General features: G+C 34.9%; 3 protein-coding genes across 3 annotated transcripts in view; 2 read left to right on the top strand and 1 right to left on the bottom strand.

Annotated features, from left to right (window-relative positions):
- Nucleotides 1–13,825, top strand: part of LOC139993670 (Fanconi anemia group J protein homolog) — an 86,889-nt gene extending 73,064 nt beyond the window's left edge. The window contains exons 5-15 of the mRNA XM_072015600.1: nt 9,431–9,560; nt 9,636–9,737; nt 9,817–9,910; nt 10,256–10,480; nt 10,556–10,789; nt 11,195–11,506; nt 11,902–12,210; nt 12,546–12,878; nt 12,951–13,147; nt 13,220–13,271; nt 13,343–13,825. Coding sequence (XP_071871701.1) covers nt 9,431–9,560; nt 9,636–9,737; nt 9,817–9,910; nt 10,256–10,480; nt 10,556–10,789; nt 11,195–11,506; nt 11,902–12,210; nt 12,546–12,878; nt 12,951–13,147; nt 13,220–13,271; nt 13,343–13,444 — 2,090 coding nt within the window. The 3' untranslated portion in view covers nt 13,445–13,825. The remainder of the gene's footprint in view (nt 1–9,430; nt 9,561–9,635; nt 9,738–9,816; nt 9,911–10,255; nt 10,481–10,555; nt 10,790–11,194; nt 11,507–11,901; nt 12,211–12,545; nt 12,879–12,950; nt 13,148–13,219; nt 13,272–13,342) is intronic.
- On the bottom strand, nt 13,625–14,490 carry LOC139993677 (coiled-coil domain-containing protein 86). Its single transcript, XM_072015611.1, has 3 exons — nt 14,178–14,490; nt 13,896–14,100; nt 13,625–13,796 (listed from the first exon to the last, which is right to left on the bottom strand). Exons 1-3 carry the CDS (start codon nt 14,369–14,371, stop codon nt 13,716–13,718), a joined length of 480 nt encoding a protein of 159 aa, XP_071871712.1. The 5' UTR covers nt 14,372–14,490; the 3' UTR covers nt 13,625–13,715.
- Nucleotides 14,491–14,631: 141 nt separating this feature from the next.
- Nucleotides 14,632–16,644, top strand: LOC139993673 (protein HGH1 homolog). The gene is made up of 6 exons (XM_072015604.1): nt 14,632–14,793; nt 14,881–15,109; nt 15,180–15,413; nt 15,509–15,793; nt 15,864–16,025; nt 16,117–16,644. Exons 1-6 carry the CDS (start codon nt 14,709–14,711, stop codon nt 16,220–16,222), a joined length of 1,101 nt encoding a protein of 366 aa, XP_071871705.1. The 5' UTR covers nt 14,632–14,708; the 3' UTR covers nt 16,223–16,644.
- The last annotated feature ends 112 nt before the right edge of the window (nt 16,645–16,756 follow it).

Raw genomic sequence — 16,756 nt, 5'->3', positions numbered from 1 at the left:
TAATTCTTTCTGGCTTTACGTGGAAAGACAGACAATTGATGTTCCATTTCATTCATTTCCTTACAATTTAGTCTTCTGTACTATGAATTAATTTTAGTACGTCAACAGGTGAAAATGTAATAAAATTGGCTCTTTTGACATCTTTTTATTTAGACATAATATGATCGAGATTCTTAAATAGCGGAATTCAAAATGATACTTTTCGTTATGAAATATTAATTGGTACGTAGGATATCCTTTTTGCGTTACAACTTAGAGTGGCTGTCTTTTTTAGTATCGTTGCTATTGCTGTCAGCGTTAATTTTGTGACGTGGCAAAATTTTAAAGGATTGTCATGACTAATTATCTCATAATTTTTCAAACTACAATTTCTTAATTTTGAATAGCAAATATTAAGAAGTTCTTCCCGTTGTTTTATTGTTTCATAAATTTCTGTTTCATTCTCGACTGTGCGAATAATTCTATGGCACACTGTAGATAGATTATTCATTACTGAATTATGAACAGCTTTTGAAATGGCCACACAGAATCAATAGATAAACTGAAAAAGGCTATTGTTTCATTCGCTATTGATAATTCAGGGGTTGTTTTAAGGTTCTCCATCTATCTATATCGTACAATAATTGTTTCCAAGAATCAAAGAGAAAATTTACGAAAGAAGAAACAAAAGATAGAGTAGTTTAGTAAGATTCTATACAAACAGAAGAGGACGAAGGATAATAAGAGGATCTGAAAGAAAACGTTCTTTTATTCCATATTGATAATCTAGGAATAGTTTTGAAATTATTTTCGAGAAAAACAAAGAATGTCACAAAATGGTTTTATTTGAAAAATTAATTTTGAATATTGTAGTCCACCAGAAAAGGAATAAGATTCAGTGGATTTGACTGCACTGTTCATAAAATGAAGTTTACATGCTTACAATTAGTCGTCATAAAAAAAGAATGATTAATAAAACGAACTCTAATATGATTTATAAAATATTTTTATCCGTGTTTTGTTCGAGTACAGAGTGAACATTTCCTGTTTTTAACCAGTACCTACACCAAATCTTTAATGTTGTCTTATGCAGAAATTTCGAAGCATCATAATCGTTGTAATTTGATAGTTTTGCAATTCTTATAAACGAAATGTGTCACAGTTATAAAACTGTGAAAATCACGAAAAATCGATATTCCTCGTTTTTCCCTTGCTCCTCGTATAGAGTTAGGTAGAAAAATAAATGAACAGGCAGTAAGACTAGATATCAATGAAAATACCAATATCAATTAATTATTATAATATTTAATAATATATAACAAATAAAACTTAAATAAAATTACATATGTCAAATACATACAATAAATTCAAAGCGTCGCACAACGTTGAAGATTGATTCTATTTACTTGCATTCATTCGGAATTCTAATTTGTTCTAACTGCATTCGAATCACAGGCGAATAATTAAGCGAAAGAAGAAAGAAAAAAAGAGAAAAATCTCGCGAATTAATCAACGAGCTGGCGTCGACCCCATTCGGGCGCAGCATCGCAGAAACGTTCGCATTGAAATTGCCGCGTTTTCGCGATGCACCCGCTGCGCGAGCGAATTGCGAAACGATCCGGCGACACAATGCCGGCGCCGATGTGCGCGACATATGGACACGATGCACCCGTAAACTACGGCGAATCGTTTAAATTTCCGTAATCCCTTTGTCGACGGCCACGGCATCGCAGAATTTCTAATCCATCCCCAGCGGTACAATGGCCACGATCGATTCCTCTTTCTTTCTTTCTTTTTTCCTCTCTTTTTCGTTTATCGCCTGCCGACAAGAACAAAGAAAGGAGAAGGAAAGAATCGTTTCGAGGTATTGCGTTTCGAAAAATCAAAGATAAGAAACAATTCGTTGCCCTAGTTCGTGACTGTCTTAACTTCATTTTTAAAACAGAATCCAATACGTCCAGAGATCCACATACGTCCCATATTATAAAGAATACATGTAGGGAAGAGTCGTAACAATACTTAATTAACTGCACCATAGATAGAGAATTAAATAAATGCTATAATCCTGAGCAATAATCTATTTCAGCCAAATAGTAAGTCAAACGTCATCTACCAAGAATCTCGATCTCAAAATATCTGTTTTTGAATGTAATTTTTTTTTTTTTCGTTCAATCTTAGTCTAAAATATCGATCAAACACTGTCTCCCCTATTCGGTCCCGAAGAAAAGAATAAAAAGGATTCTTGCTTAAAAAAGAAGAGATCGCCTCGACAGAACCGATAATTGGGATCCCGGATCGCGGCTTCTTCCGGTGTTCTTAACGCGATATTCCAGCCGGGCGGGGAAAAACGAGCAAGAAAAATACGAGGTGAACCTTGGAGAGGAACGGCGGTTTCTCTCATCGAAGAGGACTTAGAGTATTTGTTGTCGACGACAGACGAGGAAGAAAACGAGAAAGGGCGGAATGGCATGGGGTTGGGGTAGTGGAAGAAAGTCGAGGACCAATTAATTCGTGGCTGCGGCTTGATTTAGCAAATCGTTGCTAATTGGTTGGATTGCGGTGCCTCGCGAAACTTTATGGCGAGCCGAGACAAAAGCCATATCGATAGAGACCGAAATCCCCCCGCTAATAATCTCTAATTCTCTGGACAACTTCGAACAAAAGGAAGGCCGGGTTAAGGCTGCTCCAACTTTCGATAAATTCGTTTACGATATTACAATGCCAATCATATTTTAATTTATCCCCTCGTATTCCTCGTTTTTCTTTCTTTTTGCGCAAAAATGTGTTGATATATTTAACCCTTTCTGTGTCGATTAATCGACGACGTGCTGCCATAATTGAGACAAAAATAGGAAAAAATACGGACATTTTGATGCATTGTGTTTAAGAAGACGTTTCGTTTCTAAGAAGTAAATAGTTTTGAAGGAAGTTTGCTACGAACTCAGGAACAAAGTAGTTTCGCACTAATTTTGAAAAATGGTTATTTACCCCTTGTTGTTTAATGTCGCTACGTTCCTTGACCCATTATATTTTTCTACCGTTAAAAAGTATCTCTTGTTCGATCAAAATGGAGAAACATATCATTAGCATGCGTGTTCTCGTTTCAATTTTACGTTCGACATCTTTTCGAAATGTTACGAAATTAAAACATATTTTTCGTTTCTTTAAATGAGAGAAAAATTGACGTAGAAGAATTCGCGTCAAATTCACGATCCACAGATTGCGGCCAGGGCTAATATTCCTCGCGTATCGTTCTTTTTATCACTCTACATACACGTTCATGTTCAAGTATACTTGATAAATTTTCAAACTCGACTTTCTCGAAAACTAAACTTTAAACGAACAAATTTTATTCCATATTTCGTTCTTATTTTTCCATAAAGAATCACCTCGTACCCATTTGTGCATATTATTCGACCACACCCTGTATATTCCAATATTCTCTCCAAGTAGCGATTATGCTTACGATAACCGATATTAATTATCCTCTGCAGCAAATCGTACGAACGATCCAGAGGCTAGAATCGAAGAATCGACCGCTTTATGCTCGCGGAATCAACTGTTTATTTATTCGCGATATACGTGAACGAGTATGCGCGAGATACGGAGCGAGTGATCGACGTGAAACGAGTTCATTCATACTGGCCACGATGAATGGGAATGAAATACGCAACGGGACACGACACCGTATTGTTCCTCTTGGATTTTCTTCTTTTCCATTTTTTCTGTTTCTTCCTTCTCGGCCAGAATTATTCGCAAAGATAAGAAGCGGCACAGTGGACGATTCATTTGGGGGTCTCTCAATAGCGCGCGATATCATCGAACGCATCTTGACCTCGATTTCGTTCCAAACAAAGGTCGTTCTCCGCGATTAAATATCAATTAAATCCTCCTCGATCAATGAAAAATACGAGCGCATATTTTTGCGTTCGATTATCATTTTTAACACAGTCATACCGTTTTTATGGTCAATGTTTTGTTCGATAATTTTAATTCAGGAAGAAAAGAGGATGAATCGAATGAAAGAGTAGCGCGATACTTTAACGAATCGACGAATGGAAATGAGAGCCGATGGTTAATTGGTATAATTGCTTGCCGGAGGAAGCTCGGTTTACGCGCCGTATAATAAATTTCAAAATATCGCCACGGTGATACGAATTAACTCGTGTGGACCGAGAATCAAATTAATTGCCGGATTCGAGCGGTCTCGTTGACATTTTCGCGCGCCAAACTGATGATCTTCGAATGCAACACTTTTCTCGCGTATCGCTTTTCGACGAGGTTAATTTCAATTTGAATTTGTACATCGTATAATTAAGTACAGCGAGTAACTTTGATATTCGAATACCGCACAGTTTTTATTATCTCATATTGTAATTTCGTTCACCATCAGCAAAATTGTTTCAATCCATTTACGCAATGAGTTACATCAACTGTAGTTCAATTTATCTTGTTAGAATAATTTATTGGAGCTTTTAGCGACCAGTATTTTTTATTTATACCGAAAATGTAAACTTTTAGCGGTTACACTGGCCACACGTAAGCAGCTAAATTTATTTAATTAAAACAGTTTAATAGTACAAGGTAGTAAAGTGTAATTGTTAAATTTATTTATTTTATTTAGAAATTTACGCTTCTAGCAATCATACTGCCACCCATAAGTATTAATACTTATGCTGTGCCTAACCAGAAGTCGAATGCTTTCTGTTACTTTTGTGATCTACTTTTATTTTATTTTATAAACTTGTTTTATAACTGCGAATGTTTGAGAAAAATTCGTATTTTTATAGATACAATTCTAAAGTTTTTTTGCGAACTCATTTACATGCATTTTGCATACATCGTTTGATAAGATAGTGTCGTGAAACTATTGCTATTTGTGGATCTATGGATCGTTTGTTGGAGTAGGTTAACGCTCGCGTTCTACTTTACAGAGAATGTAACAGAAACTTTGTGATGATACTTTAAAACAAACGAAAAATGGAACATCTCGACGAGAAGGTTCTTAAAGTAGGTCCTTGGGGCAAGTTGAGATTATTCTCCCTCAACACGGAATCCTGCACGAAATCGATGGTTCAAACATGACTGATAATTTTTATCGAAACTGTACATTTGTATCAAACCAAAGAGAAAAGAGATACAAAATCTTAATGAAAGATTTTATAAAATCCAGCCACGTTATAGTTTACTCGTCGAGAGCGATGATCAAAGAAATCACAAGTGAAGAAAATTAATCAAATATCCATATCATATTCGAAACTCGTACAAGTAGATAAATCGAATAAATCGAATTCGATCCATTGCACCCGAAACGATCGAAGAAATCACTGAAGTCGAGAGATTCGACATCGCGCTCTATTCTATTAGTTTTAGCAGATCACACTGTTTGTAAATCGTAAGTTAACGAACAAAAATATTTCCTTTGTTTCTTTTTTCTATTTACTTCAATTTTTCTATTCCGTTAAAGTTCTCTCGATGATAAACCTATACGAGATGTAAATCGCTCCGACGATTTTGCACAGAAAAATAAAGAGGTGACTCATGAATGGAGGGTTAATCGTGTATTAGCAAAATCGTGGAAGTGGATATCGAATAAATCGAATTCGACTCAATCGAGCGCAGAAAAGGTGTTCGACTTTCCATTTTCGTCGCTGAGGAGCGGCTCGATGGGCGAAACGAGGGACGCAGAGGGGAAGGGTGGTTTTGATCGTCGATAGGAGGCACGGTCGCGGCTGGCTGATTGTCGAAGGGGGTGAGAAGAGAGAGGCTAAGACAGGAAGAAGCGGGACGGGGCCAATCAGAGCGGGGACTTTGAGGGTGTCGTTGCCTGGCAACGAAACACACCCCAACACCCGAGGGGAGAAAACCCCGAGGGGTATCATCCAGCGATACAGTCGACGCCGAAAGTTATCGCACCCCTGAGAGACGCCCCCTTTAACGTCGCCATCGAATTACGCCCTCGACGTCCGGACACTTGCGGGTTGTTGCGTTCGTGCCAGCCAAAAGGGATCGATGGAGACGTCGAGGACACGCTTCCACCTCGAATTCGTTCGAAAATGGTTGTTCGTTAAGCCGGAATTTTCGATAGGATAGTCGATATCGGCTGGAATTGCTTACGGAGGCATAAACTGAGAAATTATTAATTATTTACACTATACATGGTATCGTCCCGTTTATGCCAAAGCCATAAATTTCCGCTTAAAGAAATGGGTTTTGAATATTCTTTTCTTATTCTTATTGTTAGCTATTTGTTCATAGCTATAGGATGTTAGCTATAAATGTACTAACCCTTTAAACACTGCTGTCGTCAAGAAGGGTTATTAATAGCGTTTGAATGAAGTTCGAGAAAATTGTTGACAAATTTGTTTTGCATTTTGTTATGCATTATTTTACTATATGAATAATTGGAATTTTGTGTTTGCCCTGTAGATTTTTTTTCTACGAAATAAATATTTGTATTTGTACGTAAGCGGTTCTCTAAAATAAGCTTACTTATTCATATTGGTATTTAGCTTTTCATTTTTCTGCGTTTGAAGTGAATCTTTTATGAAAATGGGACTGTACTTTAAAGAATTATAAAAGTAGGTGTTGTAACATACGTATATGAATTATTAATTATTTACACTACGGTGTACGTATTATAGTTTGATTTTGTTGTATTAATTTTTTAAATCTCCTTTTTGTTCAACAAATATTTTCATCTTCATAGGTCGTTCTGTATATCACGTTGAAACTTAGGATCTTCCCTTTCTTACACAAATACTAAATACTGACGGAGACATCGCGTGGAGAAAATTTATATTATATGAATTATTGTTTTATTTTGTTGTATCAATTTTTTAAACCTTCCTTTTGTTCGTCAAATATTTTCATCTTCACAGATCGTTTTGTATATCATGTTGAAACTTAGGATTTTCTTCTTCATATACGGATATTGAATATTGAATATTGATGGAGACATCGCTTCGAGGAAATGGTTCGACGTGGAATTCGTTAGAAGATGATAGTTTCGTAATTAAAATGTGTATTTTTTAACTTTTATGTATTTAATGTGGAAACAACACACTTTTTACATTTCATTCTAAATATTTGTTATTTTAAATCTCCAAGAAGAATTTTCGTGAGAAGCGATAAAATAAAATCAGATACTTTATGATCGTCCTAAATTAATAAATAATCTTATCACACAATGTTACAAAACGTTTATGTAGAAACTCACGAAGAATCATTAAAATAATTTCGATAAATATTCATAATAATACCACCTCCAAAAGAGAATCTTCGTATCCTATCGATATTGGTTCAACCATCCACAAATATAATCTTAAAATACAGTCTAAAGACAATCTAAAATATATTATGCACACGAAATATCGATATAAAAATAAAATGTCTTCGATATTACAAAACGTGCTTATATAAAGACGATGTCAACGAACACAAAAATAACGTCGAACGTACCGCCCCATCTACATCGGTAGAAATTCATCCACCTGCTGCTCGAATCTTATCAACGTCAAATATCATCCATCACAGTACCGCGTCCTCAATCACGAAATGGCTTCACCTCGCATTCCTCCTCGTCAAACATCATGTCAAACATCATTCATCAAACTACCCCATCTGCATCGAGAAATGGATTTACCTCTCGAAAATCTTCGAATACCCCGTGAAGGACCTCTGCCAGTGATCTTCGTACGCGTTCGTCGAAATCCGCTTACGAATAAACATCCATTTCATTGGCTTTTCACTGTCATTTCACCATCATTTCTATTTTTCTGACTCGAAGCAAACCGAGGCACGCGAAAGGATTAAAACCGCCCCTTCTCCATCTTCTTCGGCCCCATCTGTGCGTTTCCTTCGAGTAGCTTGGCCCCTTTTGTCGACATCCAGCGAGAGGGTGGATTAAACCACCCCTATTGATCCCGCTCAATGGATTCCCTGCCCTTTCACCTGCCACCGATCCCGCTGTTTTGACATTCCTCTCGCTCGTCTCCTCGTCTCGTTTTCACAGGCATTAATAGAACAGAACGAGCGAAAACGAGAGGAAAGATGATCTCTCTCTCTCTCTCTCTCTCTCTCTCTCTCTCTTCCTATCTGTATTGCGGAGAAGAGATCCTTTTCAACGGCGAGGAACTTCCTAAATAAGCGTAATCCTTTTCAGTTAGTCGAGCGCGCCCCTTAGAAATCGCTCGCATCGAGGATGCGCCCGGGGATCATGCGAATTCGATGAAAGATTCCTGTCCCTTTTCCGACGTTTCGCCCCTTGGCCTCGTTTTTATTTTCTTTTTTTTCTCCTTTTTCTTCTTCTTCTTCTTCTTCTTTCTACTCTCCGTTTTTTTTTGTTCTTTGTGATCTGAAAATGAATCGGCGGATTTTTGCTTATTTCTTATTCGGCTTTCTCATTGTGTATAAATGGCGCGGGACTTGGAATGTATAAGGGAAGGGGTTGAAGAGGGCTGAGATATAGTGGATACAGATTTGAGAGCTACTTTTTATTATACGAGATTAGGAAATTTCTTGAGAATGTGATATTTTTTATTGCAGCTGCTTTTTCTGCTCTTTGCGATCCACCAACGAATCGGCGGATTTTTGCTTATTTCGCATTCGGCTTTTTTTATTGTGCACAGGATCTTGGAATATATTACTATGAACGACCGGGAAGAAATATTCCGTTTTCAAGAAATCTTCAGGGAAAAATTCGTAATTTCTTTAATAATCTTCGCGTAGGATTTCTTTCCATAAAAATTTTAATATACAACGAAAGACATGAGAGAAAGGGTTGAAGAAGAATATAGATTTCAAATTTGCAAGCTTTTCCAATGGAATGACATTTGTTGTTATATAGTGTTTTATTGTATCTTATTATACTTCGCATCTTTGCTTATCTTTGTATTTTTATCGTATATAAATAAACGAATTCAAAGTGTACAAGAAGACGCAGGGATTGAAACAACATTAGATTAAGGAGGATATAGATCTGATAGATTCTTTTTAAATTTCTTGTAATAATTTTAGTAAGGAATCAGTAAATTTTTTAATAAACGAAATGGAACAAAGCCTTTGGAAATGGAAAGAGAATTTCTATTTAATTTGTATTCTTTTGTATTATCATATTTTTGGACGCAAGGGGTGGAAGAAAGATTTTTATTCGAAAAACACTCATATATTTTGAAAGTAGTTCTGTGGTGAATATAAAATTAGAACATTTCTTATGTTTGATTGGTATTACGATTCTACGTTACTGGAAGGTTTTGAGTTAATAATACGAGTTCTTCGGTTGATAGCGGATAAATTATAAAAGAGGTGGTTGCAGAAAAAAGATACTTACCGAAGAAAAGAATTATTGACATACCTTTTCTCTCGTCAAAGAATCTCAAGTATAATTTCTTGAACTCAATGACGGTAAAGGGCAGATTGAAATATTTTTATCAAGCGGAATTTGTTTCAGAGGACTGCAAATCAACAACGTCGCGCGAAAACAATGGAGAAAACCTTCCTGAAAGCTCGAATACAAAATGTACGGATTATTACGAAGACTATGACGAGGAGGAAGATATCGGGGACTTGTATGAGGAATCGTAAGAATTATTCCAACTTCGTAACCAAATTTTTCAATTTATTTTTGTTCATATAAATGTATAATATCGTTTTAGAAAGAAGATAAAGATGTCAAAAATATTCTACGGTACGCGAACGCACAAGCAGATCGAACAGGTTGTAAGGGAATTAAAGAAAACTTCGTACAGACACAAAAAGTAAGAGGAAGTTTTTCAGTAGCTTACATTGGAAGGAAATTTCTAATTTGATTGCTCTTTCTTTTCCTTCTTTTTTTAGAATGACTATTTTGAGCAGTAGAGAGCACACTTGCATCCAAGAGACTACGAAAAATAAAACTGAGCTCTGCAACGACCTGTTGGACATTCAAAATGTTTGTTTTCACCCAGATCCTGAAAATTAATCGACTTTCTGATCGTTCGTGGAATTTTTTGAAACTGCTTCCAACGCTTTGACTCTATCCTAATTTTGTAAAAAGAATCTTCGTGAACAAATTCCAAGTTCTAATTTTCGAAGAAATGTTCCAATGTTTCAAGAAAAGGAAATCTCCGTGGAAAAATTCCAACTTCCAAAATTCCAAAGTTTCCAAAATTTCTTCGATAATCTTTGCAAACAATTTCTTTGCGTAAAAATGTTCTCCAGACGAACTCCTACATTTTGTTCCCAACTTCGAAGGCGAATTTTCCAATGTAGTTAAAAATCCAAAAAATTCTTGTAGCGCAAAGGCTGTCCGTTTTACAACGAATCTAACAAAAAGATCATTGCAACGTTTCGCGGGGCGAAAAGTCGAGGTTTGAACGATATATGGGACATCGAAGACTTGGTAGCGATCGGAAGAAACGAAGAACTGTGTCCATATTTCGCCGCCAGAAATTTAATGGAACACGCGGACATTATTTTCTGCCCTTATAACTACATCGTGGATCCCGATATTCGTGAAAGTGTGAGTCTATTTATTGAAATAATACGTGCAAAATATTCTATCGAAGTTTCATAGAACATCTTATAATTTATTCAGATGCAACTGAATGTGGCCGGCCATGTGATTATTCTGGACGAAGCTCATAATATAGAAGACATCTGCAGAGATGTTGCAAGCGTTAGTTTTCGCGAGGATCATCTTACAGCCGTTGCGACTGAATGTGAATCTCTTATGAAACAAAGAGCTGCAGATTCCGAGATTTATGGAACTCTTCAAACGTATTCTCTCAAGCTGGTGAATCTTCTGAAAATCACGGGCGTCGATAAAGTCGTAAGCCTTTTGTTAATTACTCAAGAAATTATTTATACAATAAAATTACACGATCGCATGATTATAATATCAAAATACGTATGGTATATCTAGCACTTCAGTCCAGTTCTCAATTCAAGATATACCTTGTTATGTATTTTATTATGGCATCTAATTAAATAATATACCTTGTTATGTATTTTATTATGGCATCTAATTAATTAATTTAATCGAAATTCCATAATTGTTTAGTATTTAGTTCATTTTTAGTTAATCTAATTTCCAATTATTTAATACTAGAGAAATTTAATCTATTCATTCTTTTACCCCATTCATTTATAAAATTGTAAAACTATTGTTTCGAACAGTTAAATATCTTCTAAAGATCTTCCTCTAAAATTGCAATATAGTAAATTCTGTTAACAGGGCTATAACAGCGACAATCTTTCAAGTCCGTACTGGACCGGTGCAGAGCTGTTAGAATTATTTAACATGAACGGTTTAAACGAAACCATGTATACTAAGTTCCTGGGAGCGTGCAACGCAGCAATTGCAGATTCGAATAAAGCGAAAGAGGAGAGTAGAACATTTCAGAAAGTGTTACAGCCGGTTATTTCACCCGCCACCAAGAAATTAATTGAACAACTAATGTTCACTATACGGATGATCACTTCTAGCGAATACATGAACGACTTTAGGGCCTGTATAACAGAAACCACAGTAAAGGATTTCAAATACGTAAGTGTAAAATTGAAAATTCGCTTTTTACAATTGCGTCCGATTGAAGAAAATTAAATAAATTTACAAGGCACATATAAATTATTTTTTCAAGTTATGAATGAAAAAAATAATTTGAAACAGAAGAATTCTCTAAGACGATTATTTTAAGAAATCTTGCAACCACCAATGGTATTATATTTAGGATTTAGGAATCGTTCGAAAGTTATTTTTTCGAATGTTAAATAAAAATATGGTAAATTTACTTTTTCAACATCTACAGATTCTTTATATTCTCTTATTTTGAAATATTTCAGATCCAATTGATTTAATAGAATTTGACATCTCTGTTCCCCTAAAAAAGATTGTATTTAAAAGGAAATCACAGAATTTCTGATTTTTTCCCAAAATCGCAGGCCACTGAGAATACATGGTTGTCATCGAAAGTGTGTACACAGCGTGTACGAACCTTGAAATTACTGTGCATGAATCCGGGTGTGACCTTTGCACCGCTTGCTCGACAAGCGCGCTCTATAATCCTCGCGTCCGGTACCCTGAGTCCGACTGCGTCGTTCCAAAGCGAATTGGGAACGTCATTTGCACACGTGCTCAACACCGGCCACGTGATACCCAAGGAACAAGTTTACGCTATGTGCATACCTCAAGGACCGAATGAAGTTAAACTAAGGGCGAATTATCAATCTGTGAACAGCTGGGCTTTTCAAGTATGTTATGCATATATATTTCCTTCTTTATAATTTTAATAACAAAATTACACATTTTCTCCTGAGAATAGTTTAACGTATTCGCTATTGCATACTAAAAATTCGACCTTTCAAGTATAATGTCGCTTTCTTTACAATTTTATTTAATTTTTGATCAAATTTCTAATTTCTCTTTATATAATAATTTAGCACATTTAATACTACTAAAATTCTATTATTAGGAATTGCATGTAAAATCGCTTTTCTAGTCGTTGCGTTACTAAATTGGAGATTTTTATTATTTCAAAGTATTGTCCTGTTCTATTTGAGATAGCTGATATATGATTGTTTTCCAGGATGAACTAGGTGCAGTATTGTTGGATGTTTGTGAGTCAGTGCCGCATGGAATCCTTTGTTTCTTCTCATCCTATAATGTGATGCACACACAAATACAGAGGTGGATAAATAATTCCATTTGGATGAAAATCAACAATGTGAAGCAAGTCTTCATAGAACCACGCCATGGTGGTGATCTTAAAGATATCATGTATGAATATCGTCAAGTGATAGAGCAGACATCTACTGAACGAAGAGGAAAAATCACTGGAGCTTTATTTCTGGCTGTCTTCAGAGGAAAAGTAGCAGAAGGAATTGATTTTAAGGATAATGAAGCACGTTGTGTCATTACTGTAAGTTTCTACCACTTTTTAGTAGAATTGAAAAGAGAAAATCACGAACAAATTTACAATATTGTTGTTTAGGTTGGAATACCATATGCAGTAAGGAAAGATCCTGTGATTGATATGAAACTGAATTACAATGATACGAACGTTAAGAAAGGATTGTTGAAGGGTTCAGAGTGGTACAGTATACAAGCTTTTAGGGCATTGAATCAAGCTTTAGGTCGTTGCTTAAGACATATTAACGATTGGGGAGCTGTATTGCTAGTCGATGAAAGGTTGTTGATCATTTAGCAGAATATAAATGAAAAGTTTTTGTTAGAAGTATGATTGATTCGTTTATTCTTTAGGTTTCTGATGCATGAAAATAAGGAAAATCTTCCAAAATGGGTCAAAACGATGGTACATTTTTTAGCTTTTAACTTAGCATTGCTTTAATTACCTTAATATTTTCATTAATGATTTATTTTCAGTGGATCAACCAAAATGGATACAACTTGAGAGAGAATCTTAAAGACTTTGTATCAAAACAAAAGGCAAGAGAAGAAAAACAATTAGGAATTACAAACAGTTAACGAAACTGGTTAAATTAAGAAATATGATGATATTTAGTAAGATTATGTGCGTGTTACAAATTCTTATGACATTTAAAAAGTATATACATGTATTCAATTCAAAACCTATTGATATATCACATGATATACTAAATTTTACCATGAATGACATAATCTTAGATTTTATATACATCACAAACATTTGTTTTTTTTTCAATATATAAAAGGAAGGCAATTTTGTTATTCACCTTAAATAGATCACAAACATTAGTTTCAACAAATGCTTTTTTTTCTACAAATTGAGTGTATCTCTTTTTTGTATCATTCTTAGATGTTTCTTCTTAATCTTCTTTAATTTTGCAGTATTTGTAATCTATAAATAAACGTTATATTTAATCGCAATTTTACTTTTGTTAAATTATTAATTTAATTTTATATTGGGACAATTTTAATTATTAGCAATGACACTTACAACTTGTACTATTTCACCCTTCTTCTCATTCTCCTTTGTGCGTTTTAGATTAGCTCTCCTTCTCTCTTTCTTTGCCTCCTTTTCTGCTTGTTTTTCTGCCTTTATCGCTCTTGACATTTCTTTAACGTGTTTTAAATCATCCCTCAATTTTTGTTTCTTGTCAAAGGACAATCGTATGCCACGTGTTTTCACGATAGATGAAAACCTGTTTATAAAACAAACACAGCCCTTAAGGTTAACCTCAATAAAATCAAATATATTTTTCTTCTTTATTCTACGAACCTCTTCTTTTGTTCCTTCCATATCCTACCAGACTTTGGTTTACCTTTTGGAATTTGTTGCTCGAATGATTTCTCTTTCTTAGCTTTTACTTTTTTCGTATTATTGGTAATAATTATATTATTTGTGTCTGCAATATCAGACAATTTGTCACTCAATATCTCCTCTGCTGTGGTTACTTTTTCGTCAGTCGTCATTTTTCATTAACGATTTTTATTTCAATAACAATATTATAAATAAAGATTGCTTTTTTTCCAGTAAACGATTAGAATAGGTTATGTATTTACGTGGTTACGAGCACCATATTGGAAATGGTCCTAATAAACTAGAGACATCTGTTAACATATGTTGGAAACTTCTACCCAAAATAAATTCGTGACCTATTTTAACTTCAACAGGTACTGCCAATGGTTACCCTAGTATCATTTTATTCAGTTTAACGTGTTCACCGTTAGATATCACTATAATCGTTTTCTTACGTGTGTTCGATCAATATACGATACATATTTTATTTTAAAAAGTTACTTAATTAGAATGGAGTCTCTTCAAGAAATTTGTCAATACTTAAATCCGAATACGCGACTAGACTTAAAAGCTGTTGCATTACAACATGTCCTCAGTGAGTAATTATGATCAAAACGTGTTCAATCTTTGTGATCCTAACCTCTTATTTTTATTAATTTTCATAATAATCTTTGAATATCAGGCGTAACTGGAACCACAGAAGGACGAGAGCTGCTATTAAAACTTCCAGATTTATTGACGCAATTAATTGCGTTGACACAAGATTCTTCTGCAGCAATCTCCAAAGATGCAGCTCTAGCTTTAATAAACATAACTGCGGATGAAGCGGGAACCAGTGCATTTCTGTTGATATCAGAAACTCAACCAAAGGATGGAAAATATAATTACAATTTAATACATGTTTGTATTAGGTAAACACATTATTAACAAGACCAAATAACACTCTTCTTTTTTTCTTTCATCATTTGATTTTCTTGGTAGGTGTATAATGGACGAAGAAAGCATCTTGGCAGATCCATGCTGTATGATCCTTTCCAATATGACCAGACCACAGCACTTGGTTGATAGAGTTATAGCACTTATTGAAACAAGCGGTTACACATGGGACGCCATTGTGGCAGCATTCACTGCAAAGCATTATAACAATTCTGGAGCCAACCTGCATTATTTAGGCCCAGTTTTCAGTAATCTCAGTCAGTCTCCACATGTAAGAAGGTGATCATTAATTAATCCTTTATAATTTATATCTAATCGCTAATTAATGTGTTTATAAATTATAATTCATCAAATTGCGAATTTACTGTCCATAGGTATTTAATGGACAAAGACCGCTGTGTCATCCAGAGACTGCTTCCTTTTACAGAATATGCAGGCAGCTTAGTGAGACGCGGTGGAATTGTTGGCACTTTAAAAAACTGTTGCTTTGATGTACAAAATCATGAATGGTTATTAAGTCCTGAAGTGGATATTTTGTCATACCTTCTGTTACCATTGGCTGGGCCAGAAGAGTTTGATGACGAGGACAATGATAAATTACCAATTAGTCTGCAATATTTGTCAGAGACGAAACAGAGAGAGCCAGACCTGGATATCAGGTGCAGAAACGTGTCTATGAAATCAATAATATTTCTAAATGGAAACTGTTATTCTTCTATTGTGTTTTAGGATCATATTACTAGAAGCCTTAGCTCAACTTTGTGCAACAAGAAAAGGCAGGGAAATATTGAGAACACAGAATACATATATAATACTCAGAGAGTATCATAAATGGGAACAGAATAAGAATGCGTTGTTAACCTGTGAGAATGTCGTAGATATTTTGATCAGGTACGAAATTTTGCTCCTATTTTACAATCTTATATCTTTTCCAATTTTCTTTTTAAATTGTAATTCTTAGCGAATGTTTCTTAAATTTTAGGACAGAAGAAGAAATAGGCTTGGATAATCTGAAAGACGTAGAAGTCCCTTCTGAGTACACAGAAAAATTCCATAAAATGGATCAAGATTTTATTGATAGTACATGAAGAAGTATCGGTGCAACAATAGGAATTGCCTCATATTTCATACACATTGCACAAGAAATGTACATATTATAATAAAACGATAATTTACCTCAGAAGAGACGAGGCTGCGCGTGGTATTGCACTGTTCCCTTGCTTCGTTTATTAAACTATCTTTAGTCAAGTTATCAGGTCCTGTGTAGCAACAGAGGATTGACAAAAATACAAACTAATAATTGATCATATTCAACCAAAAATCTTACAAACAGATCTATACTAAATTGGATCGGCTATCATTACGAATTATTTTCACGCATACATTAAACAGCAGCCAAAAAGATGAATAAAAAAAATTGTTTAAATCTCAATAGATACTTTGATCCATAAATAATTGTCAAGAATGCAAAAATAAAGGAAAGAAAATTTTACAAGTGATAATGCAGATACTTGCAAGATATTCGTACACGTTATCAGAATGACGGTATTGAATATTTTCCTTTTTTATAATGTCTGTAGTGCGAACAGTAAATCGCTAATTTTAGCGTGCTCGACTCAGAG

Source organism: Bombus fervidus, chromosome 13, assembly GCF_041682495.2.
Source record: "Bombus fervidus isolate BK054 chromosome 13, iyBomFerv1, whole genome shotgun sequence".
Classification (NCBI taxonomy): Eukaryota; Metazoa; Arthropoda; class Insecta; order Hymenoptera; family Apidae; genus Bombus; species Bombus fervidus.
The sequence above is the reverse complement of the archived record's forward strand: the minus strand, read 5'-3'. Positions and strand labels throughout refer to the sequence as shown.